The 22,851-nt window shown below is 59.0% G+C and overlaps 1 protein-coding gene across 1 annotated transcript in view; it reads left to right on the top strand.

Moving 5' to 3' along the window:
* The window catches only part of CFAP65 (cilia and flagella associated protein 65), a 42,066-nt gene extending 21,821 nt beyond the window's left edge, over nucleotides 1–20,245 (top strand). Inside the window, exons 20-31 of the mRNA XM_075000984.1 lie at nucleotides 3,331–3,441; nucleotides 3,998–4,189; nucleotides 5,067–5,225; nucleotides 6,732–6,875; nucleotides 7,333–7,449; nucleotides 8,567–8,704; nucleotides 9,221–9,286; nucleotides 14,873–15,087; nucleotides 16,044–16,193; nucleotides 17,152–17,463; nucleotides 17,899–18,036; nucleotides 19,352–20,245. Of these exons, the coding sequence (XP_074857085.1) occupies nucleotides 3,331–3,441; nucleotides 3,998–4,189; nucleotides 5,067–5,225; nucleotides 6,732–6,875; nucleotides 7,333–7,449; nucleotides 8,567–8,704; nucleotides 9,221–9,286; nucleotides 14,873–15,087; nucleotides 16,044–16,193; nucleotides 17,152–17,463; nucleotides 17,899–18,036; nucleotides 19,352–19,454 (1,845 nt within the window). The 3' untranslated portion in view covers nucleotides 19,455–20,245. The remainder of the gene's footprint in view (nucleotides 1–3,330; nucleotides 3,442–3,997; nucleotides 4,190–5,066; nucleotides 5,226–6,731; nucleotides 6,876–7,332; nucleotides 7,450–8,566; nucleotides 8,705–9,220; nucleotides 9,287–14,872; nucleotides 15,088–16,043; nucleotides 16,194–17,151; nucleotides 17,464–17,898; nucleotides 18,037–19,351) is intronic.
* The last annotated feature ends 2,606 nt before the right edge of the window (nucleotides 20,246–22,851 follow it).

Genomic DNA, 22,851 nt, shown 5'->3' with positions numbered 1-22,851 from the left:
CGGACAGTAGGAGGGTGCAAGGGTGCTGTGAGGGAGGTGCCTTCTTGCAGACGATGCATGAAACACAGATTTGGCTGATAGCTCATAGTCCCAGGGCAGCTTTTGTAGACTAGGGACCATTAAATCATCTAGTTGGACGGCCTGCGTGGCACAGGCCACTGAAATTCACCCAGTTACTCTGGTACTGGGCCCAACAGCTCATTTGATCCCAACAGCTTCCAGGAAGGCTCCAGTCTAGATCTCACAGCCTCTGTTAATCACACTCTGTTGAAATTGTTCTTTATTTTCATTGCACTTTGCCTGGCTACAGCTTCCAGCCACTGGGGCTTAGTCCGCCCAGACCTGCCGGCAAGGGGGCAATTGAGTCAAAGGAGAGTGCCGAGGAGAGTGAGAACAGTGACGGTGCTAACAGAGTCCCAGAGACAGAGCGCGAGAGCACTGCATGTAGGATAGGAGATGCCGCAGCCAATACAGAGAGCTGTGCTGGCCCCAGGGCTCAAGGAGACCTAGATCAGTGCTGGGGCAGATGCAGGACTCGGTGCTGAAAGGAACACCTTTCACCACTGCACTCACAAGCACAGTACAGGCTACAGAGCACCAGGGTGCTGATCGGCTGCATCAGAAAGGAGCTGCCCAGGCCCCTCTCTTTCCTCCTTTTGTACTGATCCATCCTGGGGACAGAGGGAGAGGGAGTGAGGAGACCTGCCCACATGTCTCCCACTGCCCATGGCAGGTGCAGGATGCTAGACAGGAGCTGAAGCATGATACAGAATCATAGAACCATAGGACGGGAAGGGAGTCCAGCCCCTGCACTCATGGCAGGACCAGGCACCAGCACTGTCATCCCTGATCAGTGTTTGTCCAACCTGCTCTTAAACATTGGTTCCAAAGGCAGAGATTCCACAGCCTCCCCAGGTAATTCATTCCCGTGCGTAACTGCCCTGACAGGAGGCCTTGCCTAACTCCCAGCCTAAACCTCCTTTGCAGAAATTTGAGCCCGTTGCTTCACCCGGAGAGGTTAAGGAGAATAATTTTTCTGCCTCCTTGGCTACGTCTACACGTGAAGCCTACATCGAAGTAGCCTATTTCGATGTGGCGACATCGAAATAGGCTATTTCGATGAATAACGTCTACACTTCCTCCAGGGCCGGCAACGTCGATGTTCAACATCGACGTTGCGCAGCACCACATCGAAATAGGCACAGCGAGGGAACGTCTACACGCCACAGTAGCACACATCGAAATAAGGGTGCCAGGCACAGCTGCAGACAGGGTCACAGGGCGGACTCAACAGCCAGCCGCTCCCTTAAAGGGCCCCTCCCAGACACACTTGCACTAAACAGCGCAAGATACACAGAGCCGACAACGAGTTGCAGACCCTGTGCATGCAGCATGAATCCCCCGCTGCAGCAGCAGCAGCCAGAAGCCCTGGGCTAAGTGCTGCTGCACACGGTGACCATAGAGCCCCGCACGGGCTGGAGAGACAGCGTCTCTCAACCCCCCAGCTGATGGCTGCCATGGAGGACCCCACAATTTCGACGTTGCGGGACGCGGATCGTCTACACGGTCCCTACTTCGACGTTGAACGTCGAAGTAGGGTGCTATTCCGATCCCCTCATGAGGTTAGCGACTTCGACGTCTCGCCGCCTAACGTCGAAGTTAACTTCGAAATAGCGCCCGACGCGTGTAGCCGCGACGGGCGCTATTTCGAAGTTAGTGCCGCTACTTCGAAGTAGCGTGCACGTGTAGACACAGCTCTTGAAAGCTGTTATCATGTCCCCTTTTCAGTCTTCTCTTTTCCAGCCCAGGGTTCTGTGGATCATCTCAGCTGCTGTCTCCCCCTTGCTGTCTCGGCTCTCTCACCAAGGCTTATGTAATAGTGTCACGTTTGGCTCAGTTGTTTCACTGTGGAGTTCTGAGGCCTCCAGGCCCTTGTGGACTCTGCCTACCTTCTGTCTGGCAGCTGTTTTCTGGGTTCCCTCAGGGCTGCAGTCGCCCTGTGGATCAGACAGCATTGGGCTTCTGTAGTGCACGCTGAGAGGGAATTAGAGCCTCCAGTTCCTCAGGGCCGAGCCCCATGTGGCTCAAGGTCTGTCCTCTCCAGGGCTCTGTAGAGCTGGTGACAGGAGGACACCCAGTCTCTGGGTTTTCTTCTTGCTGCACTACAGAGGGGACACGTGATAGCTCCCCGGCTTGCCACCTCACAAAGTGACAAAGTGAGGGTTGTGGGGATTTTACTCCCCTTGTTGTGTGGCATGTGTTTCCTACTCTCCTGTAACAAATGCTCTGGGTGAGTGCCTCAGTTTCCCTAGGCACGGCATCAGTGAATAGCTGGAGATGGGAGTTTCTGTGTGATAACTTCTCAGGATACTCAGTGACTCTCCCTGCCCTTCATAACCCAGGCAACCAGGTGACCCCTTTCTTCCCTGGGACACAGGACAGAGGCAGAAGAGGGGCCGGGCTGGTTTGAACTGGAACTGGGCTGGGAGGGTGGGGCAGTCTGGTCTGGCTGGAGAGGGAGGAAGGGGACCAGGGCCCGGCTCGGGGACCCTGCTGGGCCCCTCTCCCACAGATGGATGTTACTGATAGTTTCTGGTCCCTGTGCTGGCCAGTCTGTTCTGCGGTGTCCCTGTCGCCTGATCCTTGGCTGTTCTCCTGGGGAGTGAGAGCCACGTCCGCCTGCGGGGGTGGGGCAGGGCCTGGGGAACCCCACATGCCGTTATACTTACATTATGCTCGGCAGTTCTTGTGGCAGCCTCTAGGCACTCCTGCTTTAAGACCTCCCAGGAATGGGTTACCATCTGAGTGCCAGGGCCTATGACTGAGAATGGGAGGAAGAGCAGTCGCTCACAGCCCTTCCCCGATAAGGCAGGTACCATCTCCTCGGACAGGGGATGAAGTGCCAACACTCTGTCTCACGGCTCTCAGGCTGGGCGTGTTCACCCATTGTCAGGGGTGGGGATGGCGCAATTCTATAACTGGAGATACATATCCAGAGCTGGAAGGGACCTCAGGAGGCCATCTAGTCCAGTCCCCTGCCCTCTTGGCAGGGCCAAGCACCATCCCTGAGATCTATTTGCCCCAATCCCTAAATGGCCTCCTCAAGGACTGAGCTCACAACCCTGGGTTTAGCAGGCCAATGCTCAAACCACTGAGCTCTCCCTTCCCCCGAGAAGGCAGCAGCCAGGGGCAGTAATATTTTCCTCCCTTGCTTAGCCTCTTAGCCCCGTCTGCCTCTCCTGTTATTACCGATTCAGTTGTGTAACCGTGCTCTGGCAGTGCTGTCATCTGGAGAGAGTGACTGGCCCTTTTCCCTTGCCTGCCCTGCAGCTGAATTTCATTGGCGTGACAGTGGAACGGAAGCAGCGGTACGTTCACTTTACGTCCACTAAGCATCTGTTCACCCCCATCGCCATTGGCAGCTCCAGCCCACCCAGACAGGTGAGCAGCCGCAATGCACACCCACAAGCAGGCAGAGTGAAGGAGCTCGTATGCTGGCCCGTGCTGGGGGAGGGAAGGAGGCGGTGGCAGGTGCTCGACTGTGGAATAGCCTCTCGAGACGGAGTGAGGTCCCACCACATGGCTGGTTTGAGACTGGAGCTAGTCAGACCCCTGCAGGTGGGCTGTAGGGCCTGCTCTGCACCAGGGAGGGGGACAGGTGGTCAGAGTCTCTGAACTCTGCGGCCTGTATCCAAAGACCTGACTGGACTTGTCCTGGAAGATGCCGGTGTTTGATTCCTGCAGCCGCTGCCCTGGCCCGGGGTGAATCTGAGTGTGGTGGGCAGCGTGTGGGAGGCGCTGGAGCAGAAAGGCTGCACCGAGGTGGTGCTAGATGTTTGCTGTGTGTGGTCACCTGTCATAAGTGCAGGTGTTATGGGGCCTCCTCCCACTGAACTCTGTTCCGCCAGTGCCCTGACCCATGAAATTCATTAGCTGGTGCTCGCGAGTGTAACGTCAGGGTGGTACAGTGAGCTGCGCGCTTCTCTGTTCCCTGCAGGTCTACGAGCTGTACAACGGGGGCTCCATGCCGGTGACCTATGAGATTCAGCTGGACTCTGTGATGAAGCTCCAGGAGGAGAATTTTCAGCACCCAGTGTTTGTCTGTCTGAATCCCAGGGGCGAGATCTTTCCCGGCACGACAAGCCACATCCAGTGGGTCTTCTCACCACTGGAAGCCAGGACGTACTCTGTGAGGCTCCTCAGCATGAATGAGTGACAGGGTTAAGTGCCGGTCCGCGGGGTGGTGGGGAGGTCATTATCTCGCAGCCCTCTCCCTTTGCATCAGAGCCAGGCTTAGCTGAACTCGACTGAAGTTGTTTCTCTTTGGGAGATGTTGATTTTGCCTGACACATGGAAACCGCCAAAAGAAATCTGGGCAAGCCCAGCCCCTGCTGGACTTAGCACCTGCAGGGATCGGGTGTCATTCGTGGCTCTGGTACTGTTCAGCTGCCTGTTGGCATGGCCCTGCGCACTCTCTCATTCACTGGCTGGGAGCGTGGGGCCATCCCTAGGCAGGAGCCTTTCAGCAACGAGCGGTGTGCCCCACAGCTGGGCTCTTGTCCTCCTCCTTGTGCTCCTGACCAGGTGTGTCTGTTCTGCCATGCCAGGGACTCAGCTTTCCCTGCTCTTGTGCTTGCTGGGATCTGGTGTCACTGGCCCTATGGCCAGACAGGGAGTGCCCTGCAGCCTGGGGCAAGGGGCCAGGGTAAGAGCAGGAAGAGTGCCGAAATATTAGAGACTTTAGGCCTGAGTGCGAATCAGACCCCTGACGTGATGCAGTGGCTGTAGGGTGAGGTTGGAAAGTCTCTGAGAAGTAGCTACTCTAAGGTGATACCTGTTGTACAACACTGTTCTGTAACCCGCGGGCCTGGCAGGCAGCCAGCATCCCCCTTCTGCGTGGGTGTCAGAGGACTCAGCTTGTCAGTGTTTCCAAGAACCCCAGTGCGCAAGTGCAGCAGCCCTGGCACTCACGGCAAATGGGAAGGCTGCTCCATTAGCAAAGTCATTGCTGCGTAAGTCCCTCGGAATACAGCCCTGAGTTTATCCTCTTGCCCTTTCTGTGCCAGGTAGATGTTCCCATCCACATCCTGGAGGGAGATTCAGCTCTGATCACCTTCCAGGGAATAGGTTACGACCCACACGTTATGGGGGAGACTGCCCAGTTCGACCGCCTCTTGTCTCCTTCTGTGACTCCAGGTTCTTCCAGACTGACCGTTCCTGGGCAGGTAAGCACCAGCTGTGGCAGTGCCAGAGCCCCAGTGTGAGAAGCGTGGTCCTTTCAGGAGTGCATGAGGGAGGTGGCCCCTGTGTGAGGGTTTGGTGGCAGGGGCGCTGCCTGGCTGCTATTGGAAGAGCCAGATTCCTGTCCAGGGTTGCAATTGTCCTAAAGAGTTCCACCACCACAGGCACCAGAACCAAAACTGTTGCTGAGAAGTTGTCCCATGACCTGCGCGTGTTACAGATTAACGCTGATTGATTGATGTCACCTGTGGGGAGGAGCGCAGCTTTTCCGGGGTCGTGTATTTGTACAAGAAAGCTATGCTCCTGTCTTTGGGGGCAAGTTTTGCACACTCGTGTGCTAACGCCATGCAGTGCGTTAGGCGTCTCTCGATCTGGACAGACGACGGGGTTGCTACTTAAACAGGGCAAGTAAGAACTTGGTCCCAGTGCAAAGTGTGCTGAGACTTTGCTGCTGGCTGCCTGGCCCAGCAGAGAGCTGGTGCGCTGGAGCCCACATCCAGTTGTGTATCACAAGTTGAGAGGATTCAGTGTGACCACTTACGGGGGAGGCGGTCTCAGCTGGCAGGAGAGAGCTCTCCTGTTGGCTTACTAAACAGGCTTCCACGAGTGGTGGTAGCTGTGTCAGCGGAAGAGGCTCTCCTGGAGACAGAGCTGTCAACTCTGGCACTTAGGTTGAGGTGATTTATGTGACTCAGAGGTGTGGATTATCCCCCCTGCATGGTGTGAGCTACAGCTGCACAACCTGGGGCACAGACGAGATCTTAGTAAGAATGGAGCGGGCTCTCTGCAAGGAGCATCGTGCTGTGGGGAAAGCAGACGGTCCCGGTCCCCTTCACAACGTGCCCTACAATGCCGTGCATATCAGTGGCCCTAGGGCATTCTGCAGTTAGTAACCTGATGGTCGTTGCACTTCTCAAGCCATTCTGTGCAATCCATGCACCTTGCACATGTCAAATGTGAGGTTTTAACTGTCTGGGTTATGGAGTGTGTGTCCAGAACTCGTGCTCAGGGCCGGGGGCTTCTGTCAAAGTCAGGGCCTCAGGCCGTGGCCCACGGTCACTGAGTGGGGCTGCTCTGCTCAGAGGTTGTGCTTAGCTGGGTCACCACTGCTCCAGGGAAGTCTTCTGCCCAACCGCCTCCAGCATGACAGCCTCTTTCAGTACGCTGCCCAGCCTGGAACTTCCTGGTGCTGGGAAAGAGACAGCCCTTGTAAGCTGGGCAGGGCCGGGGGAGAGGCTGCATGCCCCAGATTGCCAGCTGTGCCCTGCAGGACAGGAATGGCCCTGGAACCAGGCAGTAAGTGTCTTCTTAGAACAGTGTGTCCAGCACTAAAGAAATGATCAGTGTACCTGGGGCTCCCTCACGTCACCCATTGATTGCTGGACATCAGACGGACACAGGGTGTTGGGGAGCATCCGCTGCTCTCTGGGATGTGCCCAGTGCACCTCCCTTCTCCGGCTGACCTTCCTGCCTGGTTTCTTCTCTTCCAGACGGCCTTCTTGTCCCAGCACCGGCTTTGCCTGGGAAACATCCCCGTCTACAGCAAGTCCAGCCGCCTCGTCTTTCTCAACAACGCTTCCGAGAGTGAGGCCATCATATTTGCATGGCGCATTGGTGCCTCTAATGCCGGCGAGGTAAGTTCTCCTTTCAGCTCTGCAGGGCTGGGCTGGGCTGGGCCACGCAGTCTGATGGCATCCAAACTGCGTCCGATGGAGGAGGTGTTGGCATGAGCAGACAGGAGAGGAAAGGCGATGGGAAACCTGAAGATGGTGATCTGGGCGAAGGCACCAGGGCAGCGATTGTGAGTGGGAGCTGAAGGGGTTGGACTGGCGTGGAGTTCCATCAGGCAGCAGAGAAGTGGACCAACGTGGCTGTGCGTCGTGCCTCCTGTCGGCAAGCCTGGATTCCCATCCTCCTACCACACCTACGAAGTCACTCAGAGCTCTTTGAACGTGGATCCAGGCTCCCTCCGCAGCCTACTGACTTCATGCGGAGGGCAGACTGGGAGAAGTCCTGAGGCCCTGTGCTTCCCGCCTGGTAAGGAGAGTTACCAGACACAGGTCACTGTAATGAGTTCTTGCTGTGTCTTAGTCCCTACAGATTGTACCGGAGACGGGGGTTGTGCAGCCCAGGGCCAGTATCCCCTGCATCGTCACACTGCAAGCGTCTGGGAACGCGTGCTTCTACAACGTGGATCTGGTGTGTGAGGTGAGCCTGGGAGGTACCTGCCTCTTCTCTTGGCTCAGTGGGGTTGTCATGTCTCCCTTGGGGCTGTCCTCAGCTGCTAACAGCCTACAAGGGACAACAGAGTTGTGCTGGGGTTCGGGGTCCTCATACACTGCACCCTGGCCACGGGCAGGAGTGACTCTCACTCAGCAGGTAGAATAGGAAGTTTATTAGGCGACAGAGGCCCAGTTTCTCACGCAAGAGTCAATGCAGCAGTCAGAGACAGTCATTCCAACCCGTCCTGGGGAGAGGAGCCCGAGGGGTGCCCCTCTGGGGTGTAGCTTCCCCCTTGCCCATCTGGCTGCCTTCCAGCTCCCTCTCCCCTCCCCCTTCTAACTGCTGCCTCCGATTCAAACCCAGCTCGGCTCCTCCCTCTTCTTGTTTAGGGCAGAGGTGTTACCTGCCAGCCTAGGTTGTAGCCGCAGGGTCATCCTTAGCTGCTGGGAGCTGGTCTGCTTGTCTCACACACATCCAGCCTGAGTCTCACACATGCACCCCCCCAACTCCATCACAAGAGTTCTTTGGTGCAGGGGCTGGAGCACTTGGCATGGGGGGTTCGAGCCCCACCCGTGACTGAGTTGTGACTGTGAGAAAAGCTGGGGCAGTCACTTCTCTATTTACCGGGCTGGGAGCAGAGCGGGTGACACCACCCTGCCTGGGCTCCCTTGGGTTCCCTGGGTAGGAGAGTGACTCACCCCTCTGTAGGACTCAGTGGGGGTTCAAGGTACTGGGAGGCACAGCAGGAAAAATCTCTGGTCCAGCCCAGCAAGGCAGGGTGAATGCTGACTCTCATGACTGTTGACGCCATGTATTGTGAGTGAGAGAGAGTCAACCAGGGCACGTGCAGGGATTTAAATGCCCCCTTTGGGGGAGGTGTAGAAGCTTACTCTGTCCCCCTACTCCCAGCCACGGACACAGGAGGAGCTCACGCCTCCCCCTACCCAGGCCTTGGGGAGGGAGGACTTCCGTGCCCCAGGGAGCTGTGGCAGAGAGAGACAGGACTCACCCTGCACTTGCAGCCAAGGTGGGGAGCAAGCCACAGGCCCGGAGCTGGTGGAGCGCTCCCTCCTCGCTAGCTCCTGGGGGCCTCGTTTTGTAGGCGTTCATGCAGCAGGTGCTGGCCGATTACGAGAAGGAGCTGCAGGAGTGGGAAGCGGAGAAGGAACGCCAGGCTGTGGAATTCACCATCACTGAGAAGGACCTGAGCGCCGAGGGCCACGTGAAAGCACACCCCAGAGTACGGAAAGCCCCAGGGGGTCTCAGCTCCCCAAGGGACGAGATGCTCCTTCACATGGAATTTGGTTTCCCAGCTTCTCAGCTGTAGAGCAGCATCTGGGGTTCAGTGAGGAAACACCTCTAAAAATGATCCCAGCTAGACCGGTGACAGGCAAGGGGCTCATGGGATTTCCCCGAGCTCGCGTGGTCAGTTCTGCCTGGCTGGTGGGGAGCCGCGGCACTCTCAGCTCCTAATCTTTTGCTTTACCCACAAGATTACGTTGGCGCTTCTCCTCCATGTGTCACGCAGGGGAAGGGCTGCCCCAGGCGGGAGTTCTGTGGGGAAGTCAAGAGACTTTGTCCAGCAAATTTGGAATTTACTAAAGACCACGTGAAATGTGGCAGGGAACGTGGGGCTGGAGCCTGGTGACAAGCCTAAGCAGAGGCTCTGGGTCCCAGGGAGTGAGACTGCTCCCTTGCTGTTGGGAGGGTTCTGCTTTTCTCCTGCCTGCTCTCCGCTTTTCCTTCCTCTCTCTAGAGCTCATCAGGCTCCTCTGCAGAAGGAAAACTCACGAGCGCACACACTGTGAGCAGAAAGTACCAGGTAAGGCTGGGCTCCACCCCCAAAGGGAGGAACCCAGCAGTGAGGTAGTGGAGCACGGGGACAAGGAGGCTGGCGGGCCAGGGAGCCCAGAGCCAGCCAGGCTTGCGGCTTGGAAGGTTAGACTGCCAGGCTGGGAAGAGGCTGTGTGTCTGTGCCAGTCGGCTGCTGGCTTTAGAGGTGGATTAAATTGGAAGCGAGCAGAGGCTGATGGCTGGAGATAAGCTGCTGCTGAGTGAGAGGGGCAGAGGATTCTGCCTGCCACATGGTTCATGGGCAGCATGTGGGGCTGTTTTTAACGTGGGCCAGTCGGGGGGGAGGGCTGGGAGATGTGGCCCATGCGAAGGCCGCGGTGTCCCAGAGCAGGGGTCTAGGGCGGATGGGGCCTGAAGATGGCTCTGTGCATCCAGCGTCGTGCGTCTCTCCAACAGCCAGAACCAGCACGAGGCGTGAGCTGGGGCCATTCCCCAGGGCTGGGCTGGACTGGCAGGGGGGCTGGCAGGGAAGGGGCGAGGACGGGGAAGGGTGAGCAGTGCAGGTGGTTAGCTGTAGTCCCTGGTTGGAACCTGGGAGGTCTGCTAGCGACAACCCACCTCCCCTTTGGGAGATGAGCAGGGAGATCTCCGCCCGGTCCCTCGGAGATGGGCATCCTCCACAGAAATGTCACGGTTGCCCTCTCTCGCCCGAGGAGCTGGAGTAAAGCTGCGGCTAAGTTGCTCGCATGCCAACCAGTCTCTTCCTGTGGGTCCCCCGTGTGTGTGGCTGGACCCCCAAGCTGTTCTGTGCTTGAGCAGAGAATTCTGGGCCCTGCCCGAAGTCCAGGCGACCCACAACCGGGGAGCGCACTGACTTGGGCAGGGCCGTGCAGAACAGCAGCTCACCCCTCGGCTGGACAGACTGTGATGGGGTTCTGGGGTCCCCCAAGCTCTGCACCCTGTCCGCAGGCAGGAGAGTCTCTCACTCAGCAGGAGAACAGCAGGTTTATTAGCCGACAGGACACAGCATCGTACAGAGGAGTCAGTACAGCAGACAGAGACAGCCAGTCCAATCCATGTTGGGGAGAGGAGGCCCCGAGGGGCCCCCAGAGCCGGGGCCTTGCCCCCTCCTTTGTCTCTCTCTCTCTCCCAGCCCAGACTAACTGCTTCCAACTCCCAGTTCCAATTCAAACCCCTCAGGCTCCACCTCCTCCTTTGTCTGCAGTACAAAGGTGTTACCTGGTCATCAAGGTTACCCTCAGCAGGAGCCCCACACCCTGTGTGAGCCCCACACACACACAGGTATCCCCCACTCCATCACATCTCTCCCCCCTTCCAGACCGAACTGAGCGGGGTCACTCAACTGGTGACCTGGGGAAGTTCGGGGCTCTCCCCTTGTGACAGGGCATCAGCTGTACCCTCTGTTCTCCCCTTGATGTGCACCACCTCCACGTCATAGTCCTGCTGGGGGAGGCTCCAAGTCAGGAGCTTGGTCTTGGCCCTTTTCATGTGATGCAGCCGGGCAAGTCCCTTTAGTTCCCTTGGGTTGGTTGGTCTCGCTGCTTCGGCCCCGGTCCGTCAGCCACGTTCTCAAGTCGGGCGGGCAGAGCCCATACAGATGCTGCAGCACCAACAGATCAAACAGGTCTTTTGTGGTCTGGGTCCTGCCCCATCTGACCACCAGTTCATACAGCTGCTCCAGCCAATGTCTGGAATTCAGTTACAGTCCAGTAACGGAAGGTACAAATGCTTCCATCCTTGGCATTTAGCCAGACCACCACAATGGCTGTGTGCCTCAGTTTCCCCTTCCATGCCACACAATAGGTTTGGAATGTTCCTTCTCATGTCAGAGGTTGCAAGACTAGTTACAGGGAACAATGGTGACATTTCAGAGTTACAGACTCCTTCAACATACAATTCATGCTTCTACATCAATGTCATCATGTCACATGGCTCTTTTTAAACATTCAGTACATGGTACAATTCTACTGCTTTTGGTAGCAGCACCCCTTGGTTACAGCAGTCAGCGTGAGTAACAGAACAAACCCATTGCAACTGCACATTTACGTTGCTCTTTGGTAGACCACAACTTTTGTGTAACCTCCTTGAGAATCTGGTATTTTGGGGATAAATGGCTGAGGCCTTTCTTAGCACCATCAAGTTCTAATCTTCTCTCTTGCCCCCTGGGGTGGAAATCTGATCTCTCTGGCTGTGCCCTCCCTTCTAACAAGAGCTGGGCCATTGATGATCTCAGGGAGACGGCCCCCTCCCAGCCAGCCTGGAAATTTGCAAACCAAACTGCTTTCTGAGAGTTGTTTTGTGAGTCCCAGACGCAGAATCCACATGGAGGAATCCCTGTTTATCCCTTACTGGCCCACCAGGACCACAGCTCCTTTGTCCTTCCCCCTCCAACTACTGCCTCCCCATGGAATCAGAAGTGGAGTCCAGTATAAGAATATAGTGTTTCCACCATCTGGAGATGGGGAATTGCTGGCGCTCTCCTGCATCCTACAGAGATTGGCTGTGCAGCTGTTTTACTTGGTTCTCACAGGGCTGCTCACATTCCCTGATAGTTTTTACTTTACTTGCACCAGCTTCCAATTCCTGAGAAACGTTTACACTGCCTGCTTTGGACCCTTCCAGAGCACAGCCAGTGGTTTCACACTCAGGCAGGTCCTGGCCATCAGGAGCTGAAACAAACTTCTCCCCAGGCAAAGGGCTGCTCCGGCTCTCACAGACATGCACCTTTCCTGTTCACTCTCCTTCACCTCACTCCCATTTTCTGCAGTCCCCACAGATGGGTCAGGAAAAGTTTCAGGGAAATTCTCTTCCTCAAGAGCTCCCCCAAACAATAACTCACCCCTGGCTGCCTCCACGGGGGCACTGCTCCCTTGAGCCACAACCAGCTCCTGGGTTTCACCTACGCCCAGGATCACTTCTGGCCCATTAGGCAGATTCCCACGTAACCCCCCTCCAGGCAGACAGCCAGTACCACCGGACAGAAGGTTAGGATCCCTTTCCTCCCTTCTGCTACCAGCTCCTTTATCTTCATCAGTCAGCGTAACTCCATTGCCCATCTGTTCTTGTGTCCTGGCGAGAGGATGACTCTGGGAGGACAGAATCCTCTCACCCCCTCCCAGTAACACCTCAGCATCAGGCAAAGAACAAGTACCAGAATCGTCTGGTCTCTGGGATTCCCTGATGATACTAACTGGATCAGACCGAGTTAAAGCATCATCCCCCCTGAGAGACACAGGGGTAGGCCCACTTCCCATCTGGGCTTCAGATGCCCTCAGATCCAGCTCTGGGATCTTGGCTCCATCTTGAGCCCCCACAGGCTCAGGCAAAGGATTCACTTCCCCAGAAGCAGAAGCACTTTTCTTGCACCAAGGACCAGTGTCCTGAGCAGTGACACCACTGCCCATCCCAGAGCCATTCCCTCTGCTCCAGCCCCCATGGCTGGATTCAGAGTCACACCTGGAATGCTCTTTCCTGGTGGTTCCTTCTCCAGCCACCCCAGGCTGGTGAATCTTCCTCAGACAATGGGCTAGTTTCCTCACTGGCACCTTTTCCCAATGCAGGCTCTGCCCTCTCCCCAGGCTGCTGCTGCTGTTCAACACAGACAGACAATGGGAGACACTCTCTCCTTTGTCCCAGCCCCCCGGCTGGTCTCCACACACACACAGAAGGTGGAGCAGCTTCTCTCTCAGACAACTTGCCATTCCCAGGGGACAAGCTGCTTTCCTGCACAGACGCACAGGCACCTTCCTCGGCCCAGGCCTGGAAAACTCTTCGCAGGTCTGTCTTGGCCACTAGTAGATGATGGGTTGGAATCGCTCCTTCCCTCCTTGAGCTGTGGCAGGCCACTCGGTTCAGAGCTCCAGGCAGTCCAGGGTTCCCTGCCCTGATCCGGGCTCACCTCTGCAGGATTCTCCTTAACCCTCAGCTCTGCCACTGCACATCCACGCTGCCTTGTCCAGCTTCTTTAATCTCGATTTCAGTTTCCAGGTGCTGCCACTTCACAGCGGAGTTGCTCAGCGTGGTTGCAGGCTCTCAGGCTGATGCCCTCTGCACCCCACGATTCCTGGAAGAATCCCTTCAGTGTGCCAGGCTCCTTGCGGGTCACAAGCTGCCCAGGGTTAGGCCGTAGGCCCCTCTGCCCTCTGGGACCGACTCCAACAGACTCCCAGCGGAACCCCTTCTTCAGTGTGACACCCACTCTCAGGGACCATGAGCACCCTGTCTTGGGAAGGACTCATTCAGCGTCAGCCTCCTCAGGGGTCACTTGTTTCTGGGGGTTGGGCTCTCAGCCCCTCCACCTTCTGGGACCGACTCCAACAGATTCCCAGGAGTAACCCCTCCTCGGGTGTGACACCCCCTCTCGAGGACCACAACCGCAGTTGCTTGGGTTCGGCCGCAGGCCCCTCCGCCTTGGGGAGCTGCACCTCACTGCCCGTCAGCACACCTGGGTCTCGCAGGCCCCACTTCTTCCGGGGCCCCGGTCACTTACTGCTGGATGCTCCATCCTCAGGGTGCAGAACATCCCACTTCTGACACCAGTGTGATGGGGTTCTGGGGTCCCCCAAGCTCTGCACCCTGTCCGCAGGCAGGAGAGTCTCTCACTCAGCAGGAAAACAGCAGGTTTATTAGCTGACAGGACACAGCATCGTACAGAGGAGTCAGTACAGCAGGCAGAGACAGCCAGTCCAATCCATGTTGGGGAGAGGAGGCCCCGAGGGGCCCCCAGAGCTGGGGCCTTGCCCCCTCCTTTGTCTCTCTCTCTCTCCCAGCCCAGACTAACTGCTTCCCAAATCCCAGTTCCAATTCAAACCCCTCAGGCTCCACCTCCTCCTTTGTCTGAAGTACAAAGGTGTTACCTGGTCATCAAGGTTACCCTCAGCAGGAGCCCCACACCCTGTGTGAGCCCCACACACACACAGGTATCCCCCACTCCATCACACAGACTCAGGCCTGGGCACGGATCACCTAGGCCAGCTGCTGTGAGAGAAGCTCCTTGCAGGTCAGGCTGAGGTGCCAGGTCTCAGGCAGGGGAAGGAGGAAGTTGGCCCTGGTGCTGCCCGAGGGCGAGGCTTGGTGGAGGGGCCAGGCTCCATTTCATCCCCTTTGGCCTCTGTGCTTTGGTGCTTCCTCCTCTGGCTGGTAATGAGAGGCCTGGTGCCCACGCCCTGTGCTGTTCACTTCCTGCACCAGCGCTGAGCTCTGGAAGGGACGTTGGACAGGGCTCCGCGACCTTCCTCGGCGCAGGCCGGAACGGGACCTTTGCAGCTCGCTGCACGGGCCGAGCGCCGGTGACACTTTTAAAGTCACCAACAGCCCTGCTCACAGCGGCGTCTTTAACAACCCCGTGATGAGGCAGAGCCGTACCGGTCAGGCGGGGGCGGCAGCATCAGCTGGGCTGCTGTTAATCCACAGGGCCCTGGCTCTGAGCAAGCTCCCGGCTGCGTGGGGGAGAGGGGTCGGGGCTGAGCTCCCGCCTTGTCCACCTCGTGTGCCGAAGATCCGGCTCATGTGCCCGTGCTGGGGGCTGCTGGCCCCTGGATTAGAGCCAGCGATAGACTCTGTGAGGAGTTAATGTTTCTTTCCTCCCCAACAGACTCTGCCCCCCATTAAAAACCTGCCTGCGTCCAATCCACCTGTCAGCCGCTGTCAGAGGAGGCACCTGATGGACAAAGGCGCCAGCAGGCTGTGGGCGAAAGCAGAGCCTCCCACGTCCCACCTGCTGCACCTTGCAGCGACAGCCAGGTCCCACTCCATGGACGACTTCCTGGGTAACTTCAGCTCCGAGCTCCCCAGGCACTTCCTGTGCTGGTAAGGAGCCAGAGGCCTTCGTGTGAACCCCGTCTCCAGCTGGCCCAAGCCAGCGTGCGCCGACCCCACCCTCGCACAGGGCTGGGTGACGAAAGGGGCTTCGGGAGCTGCAGCCCAACTCTCTGGGCTGAGGGGAGCCCTGCAACGAGCTCTGGTGTGCCGAAAGGTGAGGGCCCCTTCGCCCGGGGCCTTGGGCTACAGGCACTGGAGCCCCTGCCTGGCCAGGGTGCGTGAGAGAGAGGCAGCTCTGCAGGCAGCTGTCCCCCTGCCCCCAGCTGGGCTGCAGCCATGTCACCGAGTGCTGGGGGAAGCTCGGTCCCCCAGCTGCCCTTGTCTCCAGGCTCCAGCCCTGCAGCTCCCATTGGTTAGGAATCACAGCCAATGGGAGCTGCGGGAGATGATGCCTGTGGGCGAGTGCAGGGCTGCTGTTTGAGCCATCAGCAGGAAGCGCAGGTCCTCGGTCGTGGTGCTGAGCGCCCCCTTTCAGGCTGGCTGCAGTTTATTGGCACCGGTAAATCCCTGTGGAGTGACGCTGCTCTGGCCATTGCTTGTCAGCCGTTTGCCTCTGCAGTGCCTGCAGGCAGCATGGGGGTGCTTCAGGCCAGTCTCTCACACTGGCAGTTCTGTGCCCCCCGCTTCTTCCCCTCTTGGCCTGCTTCTCCCCACTCCCACAGATCCTGCAGGGTGCTTGGAGGGACGGGCTGTGCTGCCTTGTTTGGGTTCTCCAGAGCTCAGTTGTTATGTGACTTCAGAGCCATGATACACCTTTTCTTTCTGCCCCAAAATGTTCTCAGTGCATGGCTGGGTGACCCAGGTGCCCCGCTTCAGCCCCGAGTGGCTTGCGTGATGGTACTGACTCTAGTTACCAAACCACATCCTGGTCCCCTCGGGCCCCCCCTGCACTCCCGGCACTGTGCTTTGTCTCTGAAGCCCCCCCTGCTCTTTTCCTTCTCCAGGGATCTCCAGGAGAGGGTGCGAGAGGGCCAGGCTGCAGACAGGAGGCAGGACCAGGGAGAGGCCAGGACAGACCCTGTTCTCCTGGCGCTGGCTGGCTCCTCTGAACAGGAGAGGCAGGTGGTCACTGACATGCTGATGCTTGTGATCAGGTACAGGTGCCCCATTCCTTCAGGACTCAGCGTCCCTCAGATGAACTGGGGTCCCGATTCCCCACTCTGTTCTGTAATCCTTCCCTGGTGGGAGCATTGAGTCTGACCACTGCCCTGGAATGGGGATCGGGCCTGTGCAAGGCTGCAGTGCAGGAGCTCTGTGCTGGGGATTGTGCATCGCAGGCACCCAACCAGGGGGCATAGGCGCCCTTACGGATGTGCCCAGCCACCGGTTCGGGGGCAGCTCCTTCTTTCCATCTCCCAGCTGCTTGCTGGGTTCTGGAACTGTCCTATCCTGGCTTCTGAGGCAGTGCCAGTCGCCCTGCCAATGGCCTTTGCACCACATGCATCTGTGGAGTGGAAGGTCCCCGGGGGCCGAGCGTGCTGCGTGAGTTCTGGGCCTGGGTGCAGAGGAATCGGGGCCTCCTGGAACCCGGAGGCTAGCAGGGGGCCAAGCCGGTCACTGGCCGCACTCCAGAGCTATTTGGAAACAGCTGGTTCAAGCTCTCTTCTTTTGAAGTGACGCCATTCCGCAGGCAGCGCGTTCGAAATAGCGCCCGCGGTTTCAAACCAGCAAGTCCAGACGCACAGCGCCTGTTTCGCCATTGCCGCCAGTGGGCGCCGTTATGGCTTATCTCGAAATAGCGCTGCTCCGTGTCTGAACAGGGCCGATTTCGAAACCAGCCTTATTCCTCTTGCAGTGGGGTTCACCGGTTTCAAGATAACGCGCCCGCTATTCCGATTGTTTTCAGCGTAGGGTGTGCCTAGTGGAGATGCCCCCAAGTTCTTTGGAAAGAACTCTAGTGTAGACGTAGCCAGGGAGAGCGGCTGGGTTGCCTCAGTCCCAGGGGCCATTACGCTGACAAGGACATTGCCTTTGGGACAGGCTTCTGCTATTGCCAGAGATGACTGTGGCCTCTTGTTTCTAATCCATTTGTCCCTTTCCCTCCCACCTCAGAGGCTTGTTGGAGGACACCCAGTTCCACCAGGCAGTGAGCAGCAGCCTGGCTGAGCCCATGCCCTATTTCCACCAGTTCTGGTCGGAAAAGTCAGCAAAGCTCCAGGGCAGGACGCAGAGCCCAGGGGGCTCCTCCAGAGCCTCTCCTTCCCTGGATCCTTGCACTGAGGACAAGCCGGAGGAGGAGAGGGAGCAGGAGCGTAAGACGAGCCAGACCACATCTTGCAGGTCTGCTGGGGAAGAGCCTCAGGACAGCTTGCAAGGAGTTCTTCTCCAGGAGCAGCTGAGGCAGGAGAAGGAGGCAATGGCCAGGTGAGGAGAGGCCCAGCTGGTGCGCCACTGGCAGGGCAGCTGTGGGGAGCACACAGCAAGCTCTCCCTGTCCCATTGGGCCTCCAGAGGGGCTAGCCAGGCGCCACTGGGCCTGTAGCCACCCGTGGAGTTCTGCCCGCAGCCGGTAGCCAGGTGCAGCCTGTGCAGACAAGTCCCAGCGCGCAGTGCTCCGCCTGCAGTGGCACCGGAAGGGAGAGCAGCTGCACACAGCGTGGCTCTGTGCCGACCGGGCGGGTTTCAGCCCAGGCGCTTCGGAGGCTCCCGTCCGCCAGCTCCTGCTTCAGGCCCAGGCTGGGCCAGAGGCCCAGGGGCTGCTCTTCCCCACTCTCCAGGCAGTGGGCCATCACACCTCGGCACCAGCTGGGAACCCCAGCTGCCCGCCCTGCCAGGCTCTCCTGTGCTTGTGTCTCTCCAGGCGGCCTGCATTCAGGACCCTGGTGGAGCTGGTGCTGGAGAACACCCTCCAGAACATAATGGTGGAGGCCAGCCGCGGTGAGGTGGTTCTGACGACCCGCCCCAGGGTGATTGCTCTGCCCCCCGCCTCCGCCCAGAGGTAAGGGGAGCGGAGCCTGGCAGAGGCCTCGCTACGTCCAGGGACCTTGGGCTGCAGCAGGCCGCCGCTCCTGGCAACAGGGCTTGCTTCTGGTGTCCTGTCTGCCAGGAGCTTTTTAAAATGTGGCCTGTGCGCTGAGCCTGGGGATTGGGATCGCAGTGGGGAAGGAACACGGGTCCTTCCCTGGCCTCATGGGTTCACGCTCTGCGTCTGCACAAAATGCCTAGCTAGGCGCAGCGTGCGGCAGAGCAGCCAGGCTGCACCTCGGTGCCTGGGGATGTGCTAGAGGAGGTTGCTCTGCGGAGGCTATACTAGGGGGCTGTGATGGAGTGGGGGATGGGTGTGTGTAGGTGTGGGGCTCACAGCAGGTGGGGGGCTCCTGCTGGGTTAACCTGGTGACCAGGTGACACCTCTGGGCTGCAGACAAAGGGGGAGGTGGAGCCGGAGGGGTTTGAATTGGAACTGGGAGTTGGGAGCAGTGAGTCTGGGCTGGGAGAGAGAGAGACAAAGGAGGGGGCCAGGCCCCGGCTCTGGGGGCCCCTCAGGGCCTCCTCTCCCCAGCGTGGATTGGACTGACTGTCCCTGCCGGCTGTACTGACTCCTCTGTACGACGCTGCGCCCTGTTGGCAAGTAAGCCCACTGTTCTCCTGCCGAGTGAGTCTCTCCTGCCTGTGGATGGGGTGCAGAGCTTGGGAACCCCCTGAGCCCCATTAGAGGGGCCGACTGTGCGTGTGAGGCTGTAGCCTGTCAGGACAAAGTCCTGTCCGTGGTAAGCCTCTGCCTGTGTGCAGTGAGGCCTGAGCTGGGGCAGGACAGCAGGTGAATGATCCTCCATAGGTGTCTGTATCCCAGAGCACATGGAGCAGTAGCCAAACTCCAGTGCCCAGGCCTGGCAGCCATGAACCTGCATGTCTCCCCTGCGCGCTGGTCCCTGTTTGGGTGGGGTGGTGGCACAAGGCAGCTGGCAAAGCTCCCTGTCTCCCCTGCTGCTTCGGGGCTGGCCAGAGAGGCTGAGGAAGGCAGGGCCCAGCAGTTGCTTGTCGAGGGCCTGGCGCTGAGGAGCGGGAAGCGGCAGCTGTGGGTGCTGAGGAAGGGGAACACGGGCAGGCAGGGCAGGGGAGCGGGTGAGGCCAGAAGCAGGGCTGGGTTGGTTAAGGCTCTGTGCCTGTGGGAGGGTCTCCAGCCGTCTCAGAGCCTGCTCATTGCCCATCACTAGGCGGCGGCTCCTCCTGCTGGGTCCTTCAGGGCAGTTTGCTGGAGGGGGAGGGTGACCTGCAGGAGGCCGCAGACCCAGAGGGAATCTCTTCTCTTGCAGAGGCATCCGCCCAGGCACACCCAGCCACCCAGCATCACTGTCACACCTAGCAGCTGAAGGCAAAGGAACCGAGGGGCACCCTCAGATCGTCCCGTCCGCCTAGGTGGCCGGCATGCCGCAGAGCTGCTGCCCACGCCGGCTGGCGAGCCAGTGCTCAGCCTGCACTCCGAGGACAGGAGCGGACGCAGCTGCTGCTGCAACCCCCTGGCACAGCTGCTGGACCAGCTGCCCACTGCCGGCCCGCCGCACGCAGAGACAGTCCCAAGGCCGGAGGCCCAGGGAGTTCAGCCGCTGGCAGGGAGTGTGACCCACCCGCTCTGACAGCGCAGGGCAGTGTGCCCCAGTGAGTCCCTGGGGAGGGCTGTGGGTCTGGAACGCGCCGGCCTGAAAATGGAGCACACTGCTCAGGACGGACTCCCTCCCTGCGCGCTGCTCCAGGCCGCGCTCGCTCTGCCTCGGCGGCCGGAGCCGGAGCCGGAGCCGGAGCCGGAGCCGGAGCCGGGCCCATCTGCTACCGCAATCTCCAGCATCCGTGGCACTGAGACCTGCGTGCCTGCAGCACTGACTCCCGCCCAGTAAAATGGGCTCTGTGGCCCTGCCCTTCTCGGGACACCTGGTGTGGCTAGTGCATTGGGACTGAGCTTCTGCCCCACAGTCCTGTTGCAGGGAGGCATGGCCTGCTGCAGACCCCTGCGTGCTGCTCCCCTGGGGTGCGGGGGCTGGGACCCTGGGACTGTGCATGGCCTGTCTGAGTCTCCCCCTCGCACCCCGCGGCCTGGCAGGCCGAATGGGGCCAAGACCCTGGTGGCGGGAAAGGCTTTGCCCTAACCAAGCCGCGTCAGCAATCGCCAGTAGGTGGCACCAGCAGCATTAGTAAAAGTACCAAGCGGTTCACCCGGCTCCTGTTCCTGGGGGGGCCTCTGGGGAGCTGTGGGTGGGGAGAGGGGACCCTCCGTGGAGTGTGACGAGCCAGAGTGCTGCCCCGTTCCTGCCAGCCCCTGCAAGCCTCACTGTGGCCTCCCACCCACCCCTTTGAGCACATGGCCAGCCACGAGCCAGGCCGGCTGCACCGTGCCTAGCGCCCAGGGCAGTGTGGGCTGGCACGCGGGGCCTGGGGCAGCCGCCCGCCTGGGCAGTGCATTATGTCTGGGGTCCCGGCAGCCCTGGCACCACATGTGGCTCTGCCTGCCTCTTGTACGGCCTTGGCATGGGGAGTTACGGAGGGTGTATTGCCCCCGTGGTCCAGGCTGCACAGGCAGGGGCTGCAGGAGGCACCTCCCACTGCCTGTTGCTGGAGACACAGCACTCAGCTCCAGACAGGAGCTGTGCGTTGTCCCGTCTCCCTGCCACAGGGCTGACCTCTTCCTGTGGTCAGAGCGAGCGAGGGCCCCTCTGGCTGCTCCAGAACAGCCCGTGTGCCACCGATGGAGGCTGAGCAGCGAGCTCCCTTCTGCTGAGCTGGGTCCCAGTTCTCCTCGCCTGCCCCCGAGATCACGACGTGAGGCGCCCCCAAGCGCCAGCCCAGCCCAGCCCATTGTGCTCCACAGCTCACTGCCCCAGGCTCTCCGCCTGGACAGGGCCAGAGCTCCATGGAACACCAGTGGAACGCTTGGCCCCACGCGGGTTGGGATGCTGGTGCACGCTGCAGTCTCGCCGGGGCTGGGAAGGGATTCCACAGGGGGCATTCTTCCCACAGCGTCTGGGCTGATGCAGCACGTTCGGGGCTGCAGGGAGCTGGGGGGTGAAGCGGCCTGGAGGCTGCCCTCCTTGCCTTACATAGGAACGGCCACACTGGGTCAGTGCAAAGGTCCATCCAGCCCAGTGTCCTGTCTGCTGACGGCCAACGCTGGGTGCCCCAGAGGGAGTGAACAGAACATGTATCGATCAAGTGATCTCTCTCCTGCCATCCGTCTCCAGCTTGTGACAAACAGAGGCCAGGGTCACCATTCCTCCCCAGCCTGGCTAACAGCCATTAATGGACCTCACCTCCACCCACTGATCTAGCTCTTTCTAAACCCTGTTCCAGCCCTGGCCTCCCCAGCCTCCTGTGGCGAGGAGTTCCACAGGTTGGCTGTGTGCTGGGTGCAGAAGAACTTCCTTGTATTTGTGTTAAACCTGATGCCCATTAATGTCATTTGGGCCGTGTCTACACTAGCCAAAAACTTCGAAATTGTCATGCAAATGGCCATTTCGAAGTTTACTAATGAAGCGCTGAAATACATATTCAGCACCTCGTTAGCATCTGGGTGGCTGCGGCACTTCCAAATTGATGCGACTCACTGCCATGCGGCTCGTCCAGATGGGGCTCCTTTTCGAAAGACCCCTGGCTGCTTCAAAGTCCCCTTATTCCCATCTGCTCATAGGAATAAGGGGACTTCGAAGTAGGCGGGGGCCTTTCGAAAAGGAGCCCCGTCTGGACGAGCCGCACGGCAGTGAGCCGCGTCAATTTCGAAGTGCCGCGGCCGCCCGCATGCTAACGAGGTGCTGAATATGCATTTCAGCGCTTCATTAGTGAACTTCGAAACGGCCATTTGCATGGCAATTTCAAAGTTTTCGGCTAGTGTAGACGTAGCCTTTGTGTCCCCTAGTTCCTATTCTGGGCACAAGTAAATAACTTTTCCTTGTTCATTTTCCCCACACCACTCAATTTCATAGACCTGTCATATTCCCCGGCCCCCAGTCTGCTTTTTCCTAAGCTGAAAAGTCCTCGTCTCTTTAACCTGTCTTCACGCGGGACCCATTCCACCCCCCTCGTCATTTTAGCTGCCCTTTTCTAATGCCAATCCGTGTTTTCGGAGATGAGCCGACCCCAGTGTGGGGCATTGTGCTGGTGGAGGTGTGAAGCGGACGTGCGGACGGCTAGTCACACTGAGGGATGGAGAGCGCGTGGTGCCCAGGCTGAATTCTGACCTGTGGGGTCAGCTGTCCCTTCCCCGGGGTCTGTCTCTGTCGCTGAAATTTTCCTGCAGTGCTGGGCAAAGGCATCGAACTGCTGCTCAGTGGGAGCGGATCCCGGATCCCACATCCTACAGGCACAGGCCTCTGCTGCGTGTGCTAAGGGGCAGCTTCGTTAGCTGGCAGCGGTGGTAGGCAGTTCTTGTAATTGCTTGGGGCAGTTCTCCGGCCTGTGTTCTGCAGGGGTCGGACGTGGGGATCACAGCGGCTCTTTCTGGCTTGGGACTCCACAGCTCTTGAGCCAAAGCTCCCAGGGCCTGTGCCGCATGGAGCCCGTTCATGAGCTTGTCTGGGGCGCCCTGGGGCTCAGGGCAGGTGGGGCTGACTCCACACAGGGAGCCTTCCTGTGCGGGATGTGTCTCCTGGGGCTGTATCTAGCCTAGGCCAGCAGGATGGCCAAGGAGCAAGCCTTGTCCTTGGCCAGAGAAGCTCATACAGAGACTGGTGCTGCCAGCTGCACACCTAGTAGGTTGGAGAGCTACAGCCCACAGCTCGCCCAGCTCTGACAGACCCTGGCCGTGCAGGGCTCAGAGGGGGCGATTTTC

This window comes from Carettochelys insculpta, chromosome 8 (assembly GCF_033958435.1).
Source record: "Carettochelys insculpta isolate YL-2023 chromosome 8, ASM3395843v1, whole genome shotgun sequence".
In the NCBI taxonomy this organism is placed as follows: Eukaryota; Metazoa; Chordata; order Testudines; family Carettochelyidae; genus Carettochelys; species Carettochelys insculpta.
The sequence above is the reverse complement of the archived record's forward strand: the minus strand, read 5'-3'. Positions and strand labels throughout refer to the sequence as shown.